The sequence below is a fragment of the Schistosoma haematobium genome, chromosome 3, assembly GCF_000699445.3.
Source record: "Schistosoma haematobium chromosome 3, whole genome shotgun sequence".
NCBI classification, from domain to species: domain Eukaryota; kingdom Metazoa; phylum Platyhelminthes; class Trematoda; order Strigeidida; family Schistosomatidae; genus Schistosoma; species Schistosoma haematobium.
The window spans coordinates 8,086,161-8,108,060 of record NC_067198.1 but is presented as its reverse complement, the minus strand read 5'-3'; the positions used below and the strand labels follow the sequence as shown (position 1 = coordinate 8,108,060).

The window sequence follows — 21,900 nt, the reverse complement described above, 5'->3', positions numbered from 1 at the left end:
TTCACACTCGGCTGACGATGCATACTACTTATATCTATAGACATCTGTAGCACACACCACACTATGTGGATTCATACTTAGTACCTTCAACTATTTCAGTCAGATATTAGTGTTAGATTATTAAGTCAAAATTCCATAATTCATTCTAAAGATTTCGAATACATCTTGCTGATAAGGTTACCTAGCGTAAAGTTTATGTCTACGATTTACTGCTGACTACCATCAACCATTTAACAAAACATATCATCATTATCGTAATCACTAGAGTTCATCCAAACGAACATCTCTGAGTCTTGATCAAAAGTCAAGAATTGAATGTTTCCGCCATTTGAGGTAATGCAAATAATCAAAATTGGAGATTAGAGATCATGAATGATATGGCTCGTAATGATTAGCAATGGCTCAATTAGACTCATTCCCTATGTTTCAACAAATATATATATTCTATACTTTAATTCCACGATTTCACTTGTTATTATTATGCTATATTATGATGTGATGAGTGGAAAGGAGGACCCGATACACACTTATACCATTTCCTACACTACATACAGTCGAGTGATTGAGTGGTTAAACGAGAATCATGTATCAGTGAATTCAAGTATTTCGTGGTGTGGTACATAGATATTATATATATATTGAAAGAGCCGGATTTTGTACTGTATAATCTTTTTCTAACCTTCTAGTACGCTTTGATCCAACAATATCAGAATATCTTTCTCACCCTATCAACTTGTGTTTTATCGATTCATTTATTTTAAATCATGTCAATTGAATTGAAAAATTTTGACCACGGAATCTTGCTTATAATTGATTGTACTGTTAACTGCGAATTTACTTGCACATTTATCACGTGCTCTGTAAACAACGGATTGACATAATGACAAATGAATGAAAGTAACATTCTTTAAGTTTACTACATCAATGATATCGCTGATGTGACTCATTTGTTATGTGTAAACGATGTTGAATGTGACCATTGGAATTTTTCTTCAAGTTATTGTTTACAGCATTTTTTAATTACTTTATCATGCTCATATTTTTCGAGTGTATACATTTTTTGTTTATGTTCGTGTCTATTAGTGTATACGGCAGTAAAACACGTACGTATACAACCTCAAATTTTGAGTATGTTCCAGCACTCCATATATATATATATATATATATATATATATATATATATATATATATATATATATATATATATATATATATATATATATATATGAATTGGATATCACATAAACATGAAAACTGAGTTCACATTACACAAACATACACATATTTGTTAATGTTCGTATACGTCTTTATACATTTATATACACGCTTAGTGTAGTCTATTTATGTACTATGCTATAGTGTGATTCACTACGCAAAAAGCACATGTTCCCATTACTATTGATTACTTTCGTATCTCTCTCTTTCTCATCAGCAAAATGTATGAACATAATTTACTTAGCAAACAAATTCAGTTTTAGTTCACAAATCAATAATCATAATACATAGGATTATATAAATATATCTATTATATTATGTGATATGCTCTATAAATACATGCACAATAATTGCTACCAATCATTAAAGAAATTTCTTAAAATGTAGTTGTAATATATTTATTTATGTGATAGTAAATTTTTATTGATGTAAATTGTTGGTGTACTCATACATCTGATTCACTTTGTGCAAATCAGTCAAGCATGAATTTATTAAATTCATAATTATTTATAGTTAGTATACGAAAAGGTATAAGGCTTGAGAGTCAATTTTCTATTTTAATCTAAATAGTCAGTAGCTAACACATATTCCTAAATAATTCTTCTATTTACTTAAATCTGTTTACTTGCGACAATCTGTACAGATAGATTATCACTTCTTAGTACTCATCACTTAATCGTACTACTCACAGATCGGTCTCAGTTGAGCACTCGACAGATGTTTCATCCTAGTATAAAAATCCCAAGTAATGAGCACTGATAGCTCATCCAGGAACATTCTGACTTTGTAGTGAACCCTTAATCTTTAAAACCCCTGGGTCAGTGTCATGTTGTACAACTCCAACCTTGACCAGTTTACGACAAAACGCGACAATCATGAGGTGCTACCGGTGATAACTGTTTCATACTCAATATATCTGAATCTCACCATTTACAATTACTCACTAGAACTTAAAGAACATCTTGAAGTCATTAGTGAGTTGATTATTATAGTTTAGTTGAAAGAGTTGTGTAAATGTTGGTTTAATTTGTTGGTTGTATTTGTCATATTACATATTTCCCTGTCATATCCCTATATAATTGGAGGAATGACATGTAAGGTCAAATATGTCAAAATGGAAGACAGTTACACTGAATGGTATTTTCAATGTATTGCATAGGTAGAAATATAAAATATAGAATTTCGACTGAATAATTTGAATGACTAGATAAAACTTGTAAGATCAAGTAGAGTTGTAAAACAAGAGGGAACTAAATAAAACATTCACAAACTATCGTGACAATCAAAAAAATAAACCCATTATTCAACTCAAGGTGTTCAATTACTATTGATAAGTTGAATACGAATGAAATGGGAAATTGCCTGGTGGTGAAGAAAATTTGTAGCTCAAGTGGTTGATTTTGGTGGAATTTCGTTCTCTGAGCTGAACGCTTTGGTCATAGAGCTTTCATTGTTCTTCTGAACACCAGCATTAGTAAAAATTTCAGGTCGAAGTAAAGTATTCGCATTTAGCCACCGATGACTCTCAGCTTGTCCTGTTAACCTCAAAAATAACCTGTCAAGATCAAGGTCAGCAGGACAAGCTGAGAGTCATCGGTGGCTAAATGCGAATACTTTACTTCTACCTGAATTTCTTTACTGATGCTGGCGTTCAGAAGAACAATATAAGCTCCACGACCAAAGCGTTCAGCTCAGAGAACGAAACTTCACAAAAAAATGAAAATGAAAATGACTTTTTCATATATTAAACAATAATAACGTGGTAAACGTTTTAATGGTAGCATTTTTATCGCTTGCATAAAATCACTGTAGTAATCAAAATGCTTTGAAAGAACAATAATCTCAGTAGGTCAGTGAATAATATAAATTTATAAATGCAATTTGAAACTAACTAAATTTCTCATACCATATCTTAGTAAAAGTTGAAAAAATCATTCTGTTGATGTATGAGAATTATCGTGGGGTTATCCTCCGTATAAATGTATGAGCTTATTGAATCATATAACTTACATAATGAAATAACTAGCTAAGCAACCCTTGAAAACAAAAGAGCACCGAATAACAGCTTCGTCCCAGTATGGAACATCCCAGAAGAGCGGAATTCACAATTTTACAAAAAACCAAGTTCTGGATATTTATGCCTCGCAGTGAACATCTAGCCTTCATAAAACCGAGTTGGTATTCAGTGGCTTACATGTCTAACTTGCAATATTGCAATATTGCACGATTGTCTTCAAGTACTATCAGTAGGTAATTGACTTACAACTGGCATGTTTATATACCACTGATCATTGACAGGCTTCCTCACTGAGGTCATTCTGTGTTATAGGCTTTAAAACGTATTTATTTTTAAGAGTTACATAGATAATTATTTTTTTAAAATACATTTAAGAGTAACATTTGCATTCGTTCATGTCAACAGATGAATAAGTTAACAGAGCAATCATAACTTTGTAATGTGATATTTAATGGTAATGCTCATAATCTAGAGAGAACATAAAGTAACTGGATTTGTATCTTCACTCAATTCAATGATAATTTCAGAGCAAACAAAAATGAATGTTACTTAAAATAATGAAAAACGATACTACCGTATGTTGAGACGACACCGATAGTATTATGGGTAGTAAAAATACTTTTATAATAAACCGATCATCTCGAGAACCTGAGTTATTCAAAATCACAGTGCGCTTCCGTAGTGATACATAATATTCTTAAAATGTATTTTATGAATCCAGATGACAAGCTTTCACTTTCATATCCACTTCCTAAAATAGTCCGAGTCCTCTGAATCGTAGTACAATATTCGGTTTAAACATACTTCGTTTACTTCAAAATTTCTTATTTCATATTACCTACCACATATTAAGCCTCGAATCTACTGTTTTGGCCTAAAACTCTAGAAAAGTATCGATTAAACTACTCGCTTTCTACTATAGGTGAATTAAATTATTATATTACTGATTTCACGCTGATATATGATGTAGGATACTAGAAGAGCGTAGTTCATCTACTACAAAACGGTCAAGATACACTTAATTCAATATGGATTACTGAACTTTGATGATTTTCTATTGGTATCTATCCCTCGACATTATCAAAAGTTATAAGTTTTAGTATAATTGGATCGTCGCTAGGATTAAGAATGTTCTTTCCAACATATTTGGGACACAAATTGAACGCACCTTCATCTCGGTGTCGTTAACTACATTGAAATTCGAACTCAAAAAATATATGCATTTATGAATACAAGTAACACTCACTAAACAATTTGGTGGCTATTTCTATCCAGTAGCTTAATGGAAAATGTTTTGATGTTTAAAGCAATAGGTAGTGGCTTCAAGTTTCATTGTGAATGTCAAAACTTGAATACAGGTACATCTAGCTGACAAGGGGTAATGGACATCTAGAATTTCATTATTAACTACGGTTCAAATATACTACATACATGTTTATAAATATGTAAAGTCAAAATGAATTCATCACAGAAATGCTTAGAACAATAAATCAGTTAATTAATTTAAAATATGCTAAACGTTACTTATTCTCTGTGATTCCGGTCAATCCCCAGATCCAGGTTTCCTATTGATTGGCACACAATGTCTAAATCTAGCAAAGTTCATGATAATAATGATGCTCCATAGTGTCAGTGTTTAAATATGGAAAGTCAACTGTAAGACATTTAGTCCGCCAATAACCTATCTTTTACAGAGTAAGATGTTATAGCTGATCTACGACTGAGTAGTAAACAATGTCTTATATCAAACAGACCGCACCATAATATCAATTTATTCAACCTAGTGGTTAAATTGTAAACATTATACAGTAAATTCGATTAGCATTAAAGATTACAGTACATAACATTAGTTACTTAATGATTAATTAGTGTAAAATGTGCTTGCCTTAACTTCATAAAACAATCAAAGAAAGCATCAATGTTAAAGCTGAAATTTAGTTTCAAGTTAATTGAGCACTAGGTATGAAGTTAATAATAAATATTTTTTTCTGTGGTATCCCAGTGAGTAGAAAATTGTACTTCTGACGTTTCGTGACTTAATGTAAGCCAATTCTTTAGAGCAAATAAATAACCAAAATAACATTAACACAGGTTTAAATAGCATAAAGGAAACAATGCAGAATATTTTATTAGTACAAGCAAAATCATAGTAGGCCTGAAGATGTCATTATCAATTTATTCTTGGTCAAGGTGAATTTGCAGAACATGTCAGTGTATTAATTTGTGCTTCAGAAGGTGGGTATAAAAAATGTATACATTTGTAAAATGAGATTGAGTGTGTGTGGAGGGGGGTTGTGTGTAGATTTTGTAGAAAGTGAACGGAGTCAAATGTGGTTGTTTGCATAAACAGTCCAGCTTGGATGAATGGTCAGGCCTTCTTTCCTGTTGAGGACAGAGGGATTAATTATTATGTACAACGCCTCGGCTACTCACTTCTTTGTGGTTGAAAGAACCATTCTGAATCATTTTAATATTTCGAATATTTATTTTGTGATTGGTGAAAATAGCATGTACTGCTGTTGTTGATTTAACTTGTAGGTTCTCCAACTTAACAGGATTACCAGGTTTTCTTGTATAACTTATACGTTTTTTGGAACGAGAGATTTCATGTGAAGACTCTCCAAAGTAGAACACATCACAATAGAAACCATCTAATATTCAGACACAATCTTAAGTAGATGCAAATGAGATCTTATCTTTTATTCTAACTAAGGGATTTCCAAAAGTGTTGAATGCCTTATAGAAAGGTTTACTTCAACAAATTTCAAAGATCCATCGTAATTCTTCTGTTGTATCTTGGCAGCAAAGTCAAACCACAGTGCCAATCCAAGATCTTTCAATATAAATGTTATTTTAAGAAGGATATATTTGTTTCAATATGTTTTTATTAATATTCTTAGAGAAATTATCAAACCGTAGGACGTTTATTATTTTATATTTTTGTTTTAGCTTGTCTTCTTTTGAGGTAATGATCTTGGATGCCCTTCTAAAAAATTCAGGGATAGGAAAATTTTTGCACTGAATAGATGTGCCGAGTTAGAATCAGTATATCGGTTTGAATGTGTTGGTATTTGGTGTTTGGTTAGAATATTAATGGTTATCCAGTAACATATCTATCATCTAATCAACATCAAATGATACTTGCCAGTTTCATTTATGAGTCTGTAGAGTTTAATCGGAAAAAACCAGTTATGGACATTATACTTGTGGATTCCAACACAACGAGCTACAGACTAAACTCTCACTGTAAGATTTGAAACTTCTGACCTCGTTCCCTGGTGATGTCAAAGTTAAGCACAACTGATGAGATGTAAACTAAGTATGCTACAGATTTCAGTGATGTACTGCAACTAAGATCAATTGATACTAAGAACAATGAACAAGTAAAATAATCATTTGTTAATATTTATTACTTGGAATACATTCTGGTCATTTTCACGTCAATAAATCTTTGTGCATTAATACTTTTACAAACATACACTCACAAACATACAATCCATAAAAGTATAATCATTAAGCAGCAATGCTAATGATTAATTTGTCAAAACTATTCAATACAACTCATTTAAATAAACTTTTATAGGTTGTTTATTTTAAATCGTTTATATTTTATTAAACAATACATTTCACTTCAAAATATCTCAGATTTAGTAAAATAGGTATTTTCGTTACGACACATCTCTTCAAACTAAAAATTTGACTCAAATAACTTTCACATGTGTGAAGTTTATTGAGTATCAAGTTAAAGCGAAGTTGTTCAATCCTATTTTAATCAGATTCCTCTGTAGTGCATACTCACAACTCTACCCCTAACCAGGATGGTTACTTTTAAACCAGTGAGATCAATGAAGGATATATTCAAAATTTAATTATCAAACAATGAATAATTATGAAATAACACGGTATTGATAAACATCTGTAATATTGTTTAGAATAGGATTTAGAAATATAGGAATTAGAAATATGTGTTTACCTAATATATATTTTTAAAAAATTCAACTTCTTATTTATCATATTGACATCAAAAAGTTGTTTATTATTATTATTATTATTATTATTATTAGTAGTAGTAGTAGTAGTAGTAGTAGTAGTAGTAGGAGGCATTACTTTTAATTCAGTACAACTAGTTTCAGTGTTCTATCAATAAATATCAATGATACACAGTGAGATATATATGTAAAAAAATACAGGAAAAAGCTGTTTTTTAAAACACAAATGTTACGCATACATAACTCTATGATATTTAACTTCCTGGTCAATGTTCAGTAAATCTTATTATGTTTAGACTTTTCTATTAAAAAATTATAGACATGTAATATATCATTTTCAAATGAATTGGTAGACTGTTCAATCGATTTAATTCAGTCGGAAAAATACTTATTATCATTAATAATATTTTAATAATAGAGATTAATTCAATTTATTTTGGTTTCTTTTAAAGTTTCTTAATGGGACATCAGGATTTTGTTGGCTGGTGTTATTCGAAACCTATTCAATGCTCAATTATTATCATGTACCCAGCACTATTGACCATATTCCCATCCATTAAATGGATGGGGTATTGTATATTAGTGTGATTTTCATGTCAAATCGTAACCTGCACAACATTTGTGCTTTTATCAAACATAGTGGGCTATGCCATACTGAGAAGATTATAGGATTTAGTTGAGAAAAGCTGAAGACGCTTCAAAAGAAATTTTAGTGAAATTATACTTCTATATGCATTACTCATCTACTAGATAGATGGAAAAATGAACGAAAACGTTAAACACATGATAATTATTGATTAGTGAAACATTGCCAATAGCTCCAACTATTATTTCTAAATTCAATGGCAGACATATAATTTTTCTAAAATGAGTTTACCAGAAATCAATTTATAAAGAAAACATTGTACTTTAAGACAAGCTAACAAAGACTATTTACAAAGTAAAGTTTCAAGAAATTATCTGGTAATTAGATTCTTTGTACGGAAATACTAGCGAAACTATCGGTCTACCTAGAACGAAAGTAGGTGAGGCGAGGTTTTGAGCTTTCAATCTGATGGCTGAAAGATAAGTGTTATAACCAGTAAACTATCTATTTCATGATGCTTCATAAAATACTTAAATCTCATCTGCTTACATACATACAGTTAGAGCTTTATAAATTAATTGTGAAATTGTTTATAAACTTGAACATTGTATTACAAAATATCCTGAAAATAGTTGTTATGTTGAAAAACATTGAAGTGATGTATTGTTCACCAAAACAAAATTTAGAATTTTGTTTGAATTCTAATGAATGGTTTTATAGTAGTTGAACATCTAGTTAATGTAAGACATTAATAGAATAAAATTATATTGGTTAAAACTCTCAGCGACTGAACTTCAAGTAAATAGAATGTTTCATTTAGCAGTCTGTTTCAAGCCTCTTTAAGGGGAAATAATTCTACATTAAAAATATCGAAAATAAAAATAAAATTCAAAAACTGTAATAAACATGTCGTAAAACCACAATAACATGGTTGAATATAGAATATGTTGTAGTGTTCATGGATGATTTGGTAGGAAAACCAGATATAAGAAGTATATTCAGATCTGATGTCAGAAAATTTCATGGATATTATATGACCTCAGGTTATGGTCGTTGATAAAATTAGACAAGGTAATAAATACTATCTAGCAAACTTGTCACAGCATGAATCGAATGAAAATGAAGAAACAAGTAAATATAAGTTTAAGTGGTTGTGCTCAATAACTTGGTTGTTTACCATCCATTTAGACAAAATAACTGATAAGAACAAATGAGAGAACCATTCATTTACATATGATGACTTTAAAGTTTAATTATCTCCCTTTAAAGAAGCTTGAACCAGACTGCTAAGTTTAAGAATGAATTTACTTTAAGTTCAATCGAGATTTCTACAAAAATAATTTTCTTCTTAAATACAATATATGGATTTCTAGCTTAGAAATTAATTTATACACGTACATTAAGTTATTATTAGACTGTACATTAAGAACTGTCATAGGTACGCGAAAATACTATTTTTGGCTTTATACATTGACGAGTCATCATTATTCCAAGAGGTTAAAATCAGTATCTCCTTCAATGAGTTAGCTCTTACATCATCGGTTAACCTGTCTTTAGGTATGTCGTTTAAATTCAATATTTTAAAAGGTCAGTTAAGTTTTGCAGAACAAACCAGCTGTGATTAGCCATAGAACCCAACATTCACGTTTCGTACTATTCGGCACTCACTTCGATGTACCTAAGTTCCAGCTTGCGTGTTCTTATGAGGACTCAAACTTAGTACCTTTCCGTTAAAACGGTCAATCCCTTATCTTCTAAGTTATTATATTCAAACAGTCAGTCATTTGTACAACAGGCATGATAATTATAACATTCTATCGTAGAGAACGAAACGCGCATCCTCGATTCTACTGCTAGACACAATCCGTTTATTCTACAAAAACATGGGACAAAATCCTTATATCGAGTTAATCCGTAGAGGATACATATATGCCAACAATGACCGACCAAATCTCAGCTAAAAGTATGAACAACGAGATAACTCAAACATTTTCTGATAATGATAGAAATGCATATGCACATTTTGAAGCATCACAAAATTTTTTCAGAGCAGTAAAAAGTGTCTTTCGAAACATGAGATTTCTTCTACCAATTGGTAACGTTAATAATGGCTGATGACTTGTCAACCATTTGACACAGACTGATCAAACGAGTCTCAGATAGTTCAGACAGTCAGAGTTCAGTTCCTAAATTATTGGGTAAAGAATAGTTGTGTTTGAAGCTGGTAAAGTAAACTAGTTTAATATAAAATCTCTAAGCACAAACCTGGAATGCAAATATTCTAAATGCAAGTCTTTGTTAAGAGATAGAACGGAAATCAGAAATAAAAATGGAGTTCATTATGGAATTAATTAAGTAAACCTAATGACAGTCACTTACCGTGACGAATAGGTTTTAAAGTGATAGAAGTACCACTATCAATACTCCTAGTATTATTAATATTATTATTGTTATTTCAATCCAATATATATTGGTTGTTTGCATTTTCCCGATGATGTTTCAGTCTGTTGGCATTTATGCATCCTATGTGAATTGCCTGCTAGCCAACATCCCAATTCTGCTCATAATGCCTGTAACTTAAGGAAATATCAAGGCAATTCACACAGTATACACATATTCCAAAATAGTCTTATCAATTGCAGTTCTAAACTTCAACTGAAAAATCGGAACAACCAGTGGATTATGTGATGGTGTTTGAACTGAACAGTACTGAATTCGTGTCGTGGAGTAACCATCGATTCCGGGATCTCGGTTTATCCAGCTGACGAGTCCTAAATAGGATGGGACACATGTACTGGATTGCACTGCTAATTGCCATCCATCTATGCGTAAAATCACTATTGTTGTTATTATTATTAATATTTTTATTGGATGGACTTAAATTACAATGTTTTGCAGCGAAGAAAATTTTCTTATCGACGAGATCATATATATATATATATATATGTCTGTAGGAGGATAGAAAAAATTGCATCACCAAAATGGATTCGAGGATAAATAACAAATGAGGTTACGTAGTAATCAAGGGGTAAGGAAGAAAATAATTTATGGGTCAGATAATAGGTCCAATTGACAAATATGAAGAAAAGGGACAAACACAAAGGTCATAATAATAAACTGAATAATAATCGAAAAACTTGTATAAGGTAATAATAATAATAATAATAATAATAATAATAATAATAATAACTGATAAGAGTTTAAAATGCAAAATGGGTTATTTTAATTATCTGAAGAGCTGCAAGGACACGGTGACAGTAATGGAACCCAGTTTTTCTGTCAAGCTTGCCATAGTGAATACCAGAATCAATTTTCTGAAAAGCTTTTTAGACAAACATGAATATCCGAGACCATTTTTTAAATCATTACGCCGAAATCACATCCATCCAAATCATCGTTCTTTGAAACGCCTTACGCTGAATTATGTCGATGAAATTAAGTCTAGAATACCGGAATTGGAACGGAATATTTCTTTACTTTCACATATATTATTTGATTTGTCAGAAGATCAACGTTTCAAATTCAAAGATTACATTGACAATGTTAGCAAAAGTCGTAAGGAAGACGTGATCTTGGAATTAATGAAAACTTTGAAACAGACGGATACTCAGGCTTCTTTTCCTGAGTCTCCAGAGAAATATGTTTTTAATTGCTCAAGTATAAAATTATCAACTATTTAGCTACAAGCATTATCTCTTGGTCCTAAATTTTGTAGTACGTCATCCAGTTTGAAAGCCTCACTGGTCAGACTAACGACTTTATTCCAGTATCTAATGAAGATTTTGAGCATTTCAAAACAACTCTTGTGGATTTTTGTAATCAATATGTATATAAAACACCTACAATTAGTCGATTACTCACAAAAGAACATAAATCTCAATTATCTTATCTTCGGAGAAATCAGGACTTAGTGTTATGTCGCCCAGACAAGGGGGCAGGAATTGTCCTTATGGATCGTCTTGACTATGTTACCAAAATATCTTCGATATTATCTGATCCTGTCAAATTCTCTATTGAGACCGTTCAAAAAGACAGCTGAAAAAACTGAACAGATGCTAGTTAAAATCTTAAAGAAAATGAAAGATGGTTCTATTATCATTTGTGACCTCTATGCACATCTCAAACCATCGGGTTCCGTTATACCAAGACTATATGGACTCTCAAAAGTTCATAAGAATAATGTCCCACTACGTCCTATACCTGATATGAACAACTCTCCTTATCACTTGGTCGCTAAATGGTTAGTTGACATTTTACAACCTGTTAAAAATCATGTCAATAAATACGATTCTCTTGACTCCTTTGAATTCGTCGACTCAGTTATAAATATCAACGTAATTGGTAAGGAAATGTTTTCATTAGATGTCACTTCTCTTTTTACAAATGTTCCTCTCACTGAAACCATCTGTCTTTTATGTGACTGTATTAAAAACAATAATCTTGATATGTGCAATTTAGATTTAATGATGTTTTCTATAGACAAATAGATGGAGTTGCAAGGGGTTCTCCATTGGATCCGCTCTTGGCTGATTGCTTCATGGCCAATCTGGAAAATTCTGTACTTCGTCCAATAATTGAGAGATTTCATTTATAGAAGAGATATATGGATGATTTGTGAAGAAGATATGGGCCTGTGGAGATAGGCCTGACAAGCTTATTTTGTAAATAGTTTTTAATATTATTTGTATTTATTTTGTCAATCTTTCACTGTCTGTATATTTTATCATTAAATGATTGTACTTGTTGTTTTAGTAAATGACCTTGAACACACTTTCCGTTGTGATACTAACAGCGTGACATACTCTTGCTGGCTAACAAATACACGTTTACTCACACATTCCTCGTTCTATCTTCGTTTGTGATTGAGTTAACTGAAGTCTAAATCAAATACTATCTACGTTTATAGACTGTAATTGGAATATATCACATCCTATGTTGGATTATATCACTGGAGAGTTCGTCAACCAGATCGGAATTACCAAGCATTATAATTGTGGTTTCTTAGTACCAGACCAAAGCCGAACACGCATCAATTTGGTGAACTTAAGTAAAGTCTTAACTTTCTATTGTATTTGTAATAATTAACTTATATATATTAACATTTCTATTGATCTTTATTAACTTTGTTGATACTTTTTGCGTTTATATATCGTCTCGTCCACCACAGAACTAAATGAAATTTTGAACAGTTTCAATAACTGTCACTCCTCAATTCAATTCACCCTAGAAGCAGAGCCAAATAATGGATTTCATTTTCTTGATGTCCGATTAAAAAGAATGCCTGATGGTTTTTACAGCGATCTATATATAGAAAACCTACCTGGAATGGACACTACACTAATTTCCATAGTCGGGTCTCATTGAGTAGAAAGAGGAACTTAATTCACTCTTTATCCTCTAGGATCAAGCGAATCTGTCCCACTGACACAATAGATGAGGAACTAATTCAACTTCTACAAACTCTCATCAGAAACGGTTATCCACCTAGATTCATCGATAGTAACTTAACACCTAGAATTCATCATGAGAAAGTATCAACAGTATAGAAGAAAACGTTGTTCATGATTGTGGAATTTAAAGGAGACACGGCTGCTGAAATCTTAAATAAACGGATTTCAAAATCACTGAATAAAACTTTCTACACAGCCAAGCACCGAATGGTTTTCTCAAGTCGGTCTACCATTCCTGAATGTGTTAAAGATAAACTATAGCTTTGGGCCACATCATTGTGTATCTATAAATTTACGTGCTCATGTGGGGCTCATTACATAGGCCGAACAAAGCAATTACTTTCCAAACGCATCTCAGAACACTATCCGGCTTGGCTTTTAAAAGGAGAATGTAAGACAATCACTAGTTCTATACAGGAGCATTTAATCAATTTTGGACACATCGCTCTCAAACATTCTTCCTTTAAAGTGATCTACAGAGTCAATTCACAAACTCAAACCTGAACTTTGAGTGCACAAGCGATTTGTCCAACCTCTCATCCTTCCTTGGCCCTAATTCCCTTAATGGGTATGCTTTTTGTTTTTTCTGCACCTTTATTTGATTATCATCGCATTTTTTAAAATTATTATTTTGCATTTTAAACTCTTATCAGTTATTATTATTATTATTATTATTATTATTATTATTATTATTATTACCTTATACAAGTTTTTCGATTATTATTCAGTTTATTATTATGACCTTTGTGTTTGTCCCTTTTCTTCATATTTGTCAATTGGACCTATTATCTGACCCATAAATTATTTTCTTCCTTACCCCTTGATTACTACGTAACCTCATTTGTTATTTATCCTCGAATCCATTTTGGTGATGCAATTTTTTCTATCCTCCTACAGACATATATATATATATATATGATCTCGTCGATAAGAAAATTTTCTTCGCTGAATTCTCTTTTTCTTATTCAATGACACTATGGGTTATTTTCATTACAAGGTTTTTATCAACTATAACTTATCATGAACTGGATCATTTACTGACTTTAATAAATCATCAGTTTGACATGGTTTTGTATAATTTTTTCATGTTACAACGCAAATGCTCAGTAAAATACATCACCAAGATATGTTGCTTATGAAGCGAAGAGATAACATTTGAAAGAAATACATTGGAGAAAATCCTTAAGAGATAAAGAGGGAAAAGTATCGGAAATTATAAACTTTGAGATATAAAGTTACCAGCACTACTATTTCTCAGTTGGGATACCATTGAAGATCAACGAACACTGGGAAGTTGTTTCGTCTTAGTGTGAGTCCCTCTAGTAATGTATACCCATAACCCCATTAGGGATAAATAACTTCTTATTATACCAATCAACATAACCTCAGTACCTTGTGATGGGCTTACTGATACGAACTTAACATAACCACCTACATTTTCACCATGCTATGCCATAAACATGAGACCATTTTGACATTCTCTACCGCCTTCGCGTCTTTATTTGATTGACTGTACAAAAGTTAACTGTAACGATACTCTTGATGTGTAATTTACCAAGCTGAAGTTTTAAAATGACAACACCTGCTGACTCATCATTAGTTCAGTACCTAGACACACATGGTCAGCACTAAGTACAATGCACATGATATCACCAATTCTATGAACAAAACCTCTTAAGGTCACAAGCAAGCTACAGTACATGCGATCGTTATATCTAGATTGGCAGAATCTGTTTCAACATTAACAAAACTCATACAGGTACCTACATCAAGATATACCTGAACTGCTTTTTATAGCTTATCACCAAGTTTGTGCTCAAATACACTGTACATATACTTTAATGCAATTATCATTTTTTAGTTTCGTGTTTTGTAAAGGGTAATTTAATTAAAGGTTAGCTTCTTAGTTTGAGATTATACAGAAATTGCTTGGTTGTAAATGTGAAATTTAATAAGGAGGAATCGTGAGCAGAGATAAGAAATATTAGGACGGGGGGTTCATAGGGATGAGTGAATTTTATAGGCGACATCACAAAGGGACCTTATTTAGATAACTGATGGAAGCCAGGAGACACGACACAGCTGAAAGGTTACAGTATTGAAATCTTCTAAAGTCTTCATCCACGACCATACCATGGATGAACCCCAGGACCTTCATATTTCACGCAGCAGATTAGACTCTAAATTTATTGGAGTGATCATAATCATACACTAGGTAATGACTAATTCCGAAAGTTATTTCCAGGAGCACTGGTCGGAGTTTTTAATCCGTGAAGTTCAACAATATTGGGTGTGAGATAGTTACCAACCAACAGGACTACATGATGGTTGTACAATACTGCAAATTAATAAAAGTTATGAATGCAAACATTTGGGTATTGGCTTATTGGCCCAAGAGTTAGGCATCCTTCAGATCTAGCAGTCCTGGATTCGACTCCCCAAGTCCCACAGAAGAACGAAACAGCTATTAAATGCTTTTTGGTTTTTATTGGCTGTATAACTATGATAACTTCAAGATATAACCTACAAGATAAAAAGTGTTCGCTGAAATTCATTATATCTCCCGTTGACCCCCGCAATCAATTACGGTTTATTTTACATACAAACCATAAACGTCTAAAAGACTTATGTTTTAAAACGTAATGAACTTACTAGGTAAATGGTGTGAAGACGATTCAGCCGGTTGACCATAGTAATTATGCTCCATTTGATAATCAATATCGGGTAAACGTCCAGATTGTCGACGTAATAATTCCATTTGGTACTGATAAATTAGATGAGATAATTGAATATCCGAAATCTCAGGAAAATATGAAAATGGATTACGTTTATTAACGTTATTATTACTATCAATATTTTTGTTTGGAGTGCTATAATATGAGTAACTATTTAAACTTGAGGATGGTTGGTGTTGGTGTTGTATTTTTGACTGTTGTGAATATAATGGTCTATTGTTCAATGGATTATTATTATTGGTTTGATAATTAGGAAAAGGAAACCAACTAGACGGATTTTCACGATTCATATGAGCTGTATAACCATCATATAGTTCATGACGTTGATATGGCTTATTATTATTATCCTTTCTGGTCCATGTCTTCTCTTGTTCACGAGGGTACTGTTGAGTATTCACTTCATACATAGTTTGTTGGTCAGGTATATAAAGCGATTCTTGATAATTATTCATTCTTGTATATGGATTATATGAGGAGTATGATATCTGTTTTTGTATTGTTGATTTAGAAGGTGCAAGGTTTACTCTTCTATAGTCAAGTCGTTCATTTGTCTCTCTTTCTGTTAATGACGGTATTGATGATGATACCGATGGAGATTGTCCGTATGATCTTACACTATTCTTATTAAGATGATTAGATTGAGACAACTTCGAATCATACATCAAACGTGTATTGAAAAATTCGACAGCATTGTCCTCATCATCATTGTCGGTCTCTTCTTGTGAGTTAAAATTATCACGACTTACTCTCTGATAGCGTTGTTTTCTTTGCTGCTGCTGTGTTTGAGAATCTCTTACATATGTTTCATCTGACTGAAAACCTTTCATTTGATCGAAATTGTCATTAAAATCACTCAAAAATGTAGGATACGATAATGATGATGATAACAGTGGATATAATTTTACTTTGTTCAGTTCGTCTGTTTTTTGACCTTTAAACCCAAGGTCATATGGTGGCATAACCACTTTTGGTGTCTTTTGTTGTGATGATTTAGCCGGATGTAAATCTAAATTACCATATCTGCGTTCGTTTTCGGTTGAAATCGGTCTACTTTCAGCATAATCAATTCCACATAGTTCTAAATAAATTAATAATCCAAAGTATATAGTGAATAATGTACTCATTCCATGACTTAAACGTTTACGTTGCGTAAGTCTTTTTGATGTTTTAATTTTACTCTTCAACGTATCGCTTGAATTCCATCCACTGATAAGATTATATATGAAAATGATTGAATCAGTGTGCAATGTAAGTAGTATGACATTTATTTTACTGTAAATTCTATAATTACGAATATCATTAATACTGTTTCTGAAAAATAGTAGTATATCCTTCTGATGATATAATCGTGTACTGAGGTAACATACTGATTTCCAGAACCATATACTTAGAGCACCAAACAATGTGCAGAATATCCATGACAGTGATAGTAACAACGAGGATGTCAGTGCTGAGGATGGCAGTGATATTAACTCCACGAAATAAGAAAAAGGGGAAGTGAGTGAATGTGATGAGGGTAGATAGTTGTTAAACCACTCAAAGATACCAGTGAGATAACAATGAGATGAATGACTAAAATAATAATGAATTAAAATCAATGATATTAATAAAAGTCGTAGCACTACCAGTATTATTATTATCAGTAGTAGTTGTTGTTGTTGATGTAGTATTTCCGATAAATTTAAAACAGCTGACAATAATGGTGATAAACTTGACAACGTCCACTGGGAATTGAACATGAATTTGTTCAAAGTGATCTTACTTATTTTGTTTTGTTTGTTACTTATTATTCAATAAATTGATTAATGAAATAATTACTGATTTGATAAATCAAGCGTTGAGTTTTCAATTTTTTTAAATATTTATTTTCCACTTTCTGCCTTTCACTCTTTGAAATAAATAATTCAAAGTTCACACATAAACTACAATATTACATTGTTTTCATAGAAGTTAAAAGATTCAATGTAATTTTATCCAAATTCCCATGCATAATGTATAAGAAAATAGATTTCAAAGAAAAATAATAGTTCGTGCATCACCCCGTTCTATTGCGTAGTGCTGATTACTGTTTTTGTTCTGATTTCGTTTCGTACTTTGTCACCGTTGTTAATAATAATAATAATAATAATAATAATAATGGCGTTGTTTATGGTCGTCAAAATCCTCTATGTTTTCAACAGTTCTTGTCTATGAATTTTCTAAGTGATTAAAATTTCAGTTCACCAATTGATTAATAATATAATTTCCATACAGTTTTCAGAAAGATTTTTCTAATATTCCTGATAGTTAAATATTGAATAAATAATTATAGAACATTATTTTATGTGAATCATAGGATGCAATAATTGGAATATATTCAAATCACAAAATAACAGACAATAGTCGCTGATCATTTTGGCCGGAGTGAATATCATCGTTTCTTGTGTTTCTACTGTTTATTATATCAAATTACGTATGCTTACAAAGTGGGTATGTGTATGTATGAAATGGTATGTATCGGTACGTGAACTAGTGTGTTGATTTATTTAAATAATTGAGTGCAAATATATATGTATGATTGTTGCGTATATATATATATATATATATATATATATATATATATATATCATGTTCAACGTTCAATACGATTGACACACAGAACCTGCGCATTCACATACAATTGATAAAACTGAATTGGTACACAAATTTAAAATTTCTTGTTGGATGGTAGTACATTCCATAAATATATGTAATTATTGATATCAGTATGCTTATAGGTTTTTGATTGTAGGCGTTTAACTCATTTAATAATAATAAAACTAATTATTAGAAAAAAATATTAAAAAATAATAAGTAAATTCATTGTCCAATCATTAGTGTGATATACTTTGATTTCATTCATCTGAGTATACACACAAAGTGCATGATATTAAGTGTCGTTATGCATATAGTTTCTGTGCGTATGTGTTCATGCTCTTATAAATATGTGTAAGCACATATTTTTGGTGGGAAAAATATTAAATTATAATTTGTATTAATTTTCGTTTCTCTTTCAGTTTTGTAGCAATCTTACGAAAGTAGCTTTACAGTTTCCTGTATTCAGTCGGAAAATTTCAGTCTATGTATAATGTGGTACAAAGTTTTTCTTAGAAATTTATTTTTGGAATTTCTCAATCACAAACAAATCAATAATATCACCTAATGTCACTTTTAAATATATAGGTTAATTTTTATAAAGTGATAAGAAACATTTTCAGCTGAGTTAACATCATGGACGAACTTAAACTAAGTAATCATATAAAACTGAAATGCAATGAACAACTGAATCATTACAGGTCCGAAACTGTCAAATAGTAAGTACCCACTACATCATCAATACAGAATCCAGGAGTTCTAAGTCTTGTGGCTGGCACATTACCCTGAGTTCATTAAGTCAATATCCAATAATCTGCATCTCTAACTTTCGTCAAGTGATAACTCAATGATTTTATGCTTCCCACATTTCTTAAACTACTATCTAGAAGTTATTCAATTATAGCAAAACGTAAGACAGGGAACACTTCAAAAAGGAACCAAGGGTTTAATGTTCAAAACTTGCAAACACACAGAGACAAGCGAATATGGGATTGCTTTCCTGGTCAAATTGACAAATAAGATCAGATGTAGCCAGTTGCTTGTCTCATGGCAATTGTAACGTATTTAATTTTTTCGTACTACATTCAGTAATTTTGATTATAAGCCTTTTACAGATAAACTTCTTTTAAGTTAACATTCACTTCATTATTTTGAAGATATCTTTGGTAGAGAATAGAATAGAATAAGTTTGCAAATAAGTTGAAATGTTTTTCAGTTTGTCTATTTGTAACAATATCACTAACTGTCATATTACTGACATTATATTCTATTAGTTTACGTTTCATTCTCCATCATATTTATTACGGCTTACTAATATCGAACTGTTTTTACAGATACTGATGTTCACTGGATGTCAGCGACTTTCCAATGAATCAGACTTAATAATAGATAACCCAACACATAACCCTTTCAGTCTTAAATAATAAAAATAAAATTTTTGCTTTTATCTTTATACGTTCAAAAAGGTGTGAACTACACATTAATTGAACCAGTGTTATTATAACTAACGGTAAAACGGCACTGTGAAGATGGTTTGAAAAGATGTTAAGAGTGACCTTGGGATGAGTGCATCAAAAAGAAGTCAATCTATTTGCAGCTCTGTGAAAACGTACTAAAACATACTAAAAAAACGTACACGTAAAACGCTGTCCAGCGCTTCCAGGTTTTCAATGGTTTTCTAATCATGCTCAGTTCTTGATTTAAACTAAGCACATTCTACAATCGCCACAAGCTCCCCTATACTAATGAAGTAGAGAAAATCAAAAACGCATCACAAAATGTGAGGGTATCTTAATGGGATATCAAAGTAAACTGAAAAACAAGGCAAACGTTTTATTATACACAAAGATTTGGTATATTTATGCGATTTCCTATGACTTGTGCTGTGCACATAAGACGAATTTCTGAGACATTGAGTTGTTCTGACAGAATTCTCTTTATATAAGTATAGTGATCACTATTAATTGAATATGCCAGAATAGTGCTTCTTATATTTTTCCTGTTTTCCTTTGGTAAATCATTAGAAATGATGTCTATAAATATGATGATATATCTACCTTGTCAAAGGCTTAATATAAAGTATTTTGATCAAATAGTGGTCAGTATTATTATCGAACACTTAAAGTCACTCTTTTCTTTTTTATTTAGTCCGATATTTTATACAGCGATATATTCCGTTATTTATGTTCAGACGAATGTTTTGTAGTTTCCCTTTGCGAAGCCATTAGTTTTCTATTAGACATTGGTCGCAGTTTACTATCAAACTTTCCCAAATTTTTTCCAGGTATTTAGAAGTTTCGATATTGTCTACGAAGAAAATACACTGGTAAATTATTTGTATATGCAACTAATCTCCGTTCTTGCTGAATAACAGAAATTGATGAATTTTACAGGGAGGATAACGCTTATTTCATCAATGTGATAATAATGCCAAGAACGATAGTGAAAATTTAGTGGACAGAACACCAGTGGGGACAATCAAATGTATTAGACACAAAATTACAGGACTTGTTAGTAAAATCTAAGAATCATATAGTAAATGCTTAATTTACAAAATGTCCATCAGTTGTCTTAAAATGACTCAGACTTCATTGTTCTTGCATCTTCACACAAATTGTATTCTGTTTCCATTCTTTAGTGTTAGGTCCTCTTGTCTCTCTTATGCTAGACATTCTGTTTACGACTAACGTTATATACTACTTATGTCGATATAACTAGCACACACCACAAAAAGATTGTAATTAAATCATGTTGTTTAGGGAGCACAGTGTCACCACTAGTCGTATGGAAGTGGAATACAAATTTCCTAAATCATTAGTGACAAACAATGATCAGTTTATCTGAAGATAACGACATGACATATCAGAAATTGTTTGTATTCTGTTACGTAATCACATAATTAAACAAGAGTCAACGATAATGTAAAATTTAAAAGATTATTAAATCATTCAGTCAAATGTACAAAGCATTATGAATTAGAAGAAAGCAGAAAAACGATGTACTAATGTAATCAAATAGAAATTTTAAAAATTAGTTGTGTTTATATAAGGAATAAGAATAAGAAAATGTGAGTTATTTTGTCTTGAGCATAAAAAGCAATACTTCCGGTATTTGAAGTCCATATCTTAAGAAAATTTGAGAAAACTATTACTTCACTGTTGATTAGTCACTTAAAAAGACTTTGAAATTTTTTACCCGATGTTTGTTCATCAAGAATAACATTCAACCGTCTGTGCTTTAAATTTGGTATTCTCGCCCAACCACCCACTAAAGAAAATATTTTTCACACCACCCT

General features: G+C 31.5%; 1 protein-coding gene across 2 annotated transcripts in view; it reads right to left on the bottom strand.

Moving 5' to 3' along the window:
• MS3_00004928 (uncharacterized protein) overlaps positions 1-18,767 on the bottom strand; it is a 47,700-nt gene extending 28,933 nt beyond the window's left edge. The window contains exons 1-2 of one of the 2 annotated variants that reach the window (XM_051212917.1): positions 18,577-18,767; positions 15,910-18,556 (exon numbers count right to left, since the gene is read on the bottom strand). In XM_051212917.1, coding sequence (XP_051068841.1) covers positions 15,910-17,731 — 1,822 coding nt within the window. In that variant the 5' untranslated portion in view covers positions 17,732-18,556; positions 18,577-18,767. Of the gene's footprint in view, positions 1-7,660; positions 15,874-15,909 lie in introns of those variants that run through there. The other variant, XM_051212916.1, reaches the window with a different exon arrangement.
• Between the last annotated feature and the right edge of the window lie 3,133 nt (positions 18,768-21,900).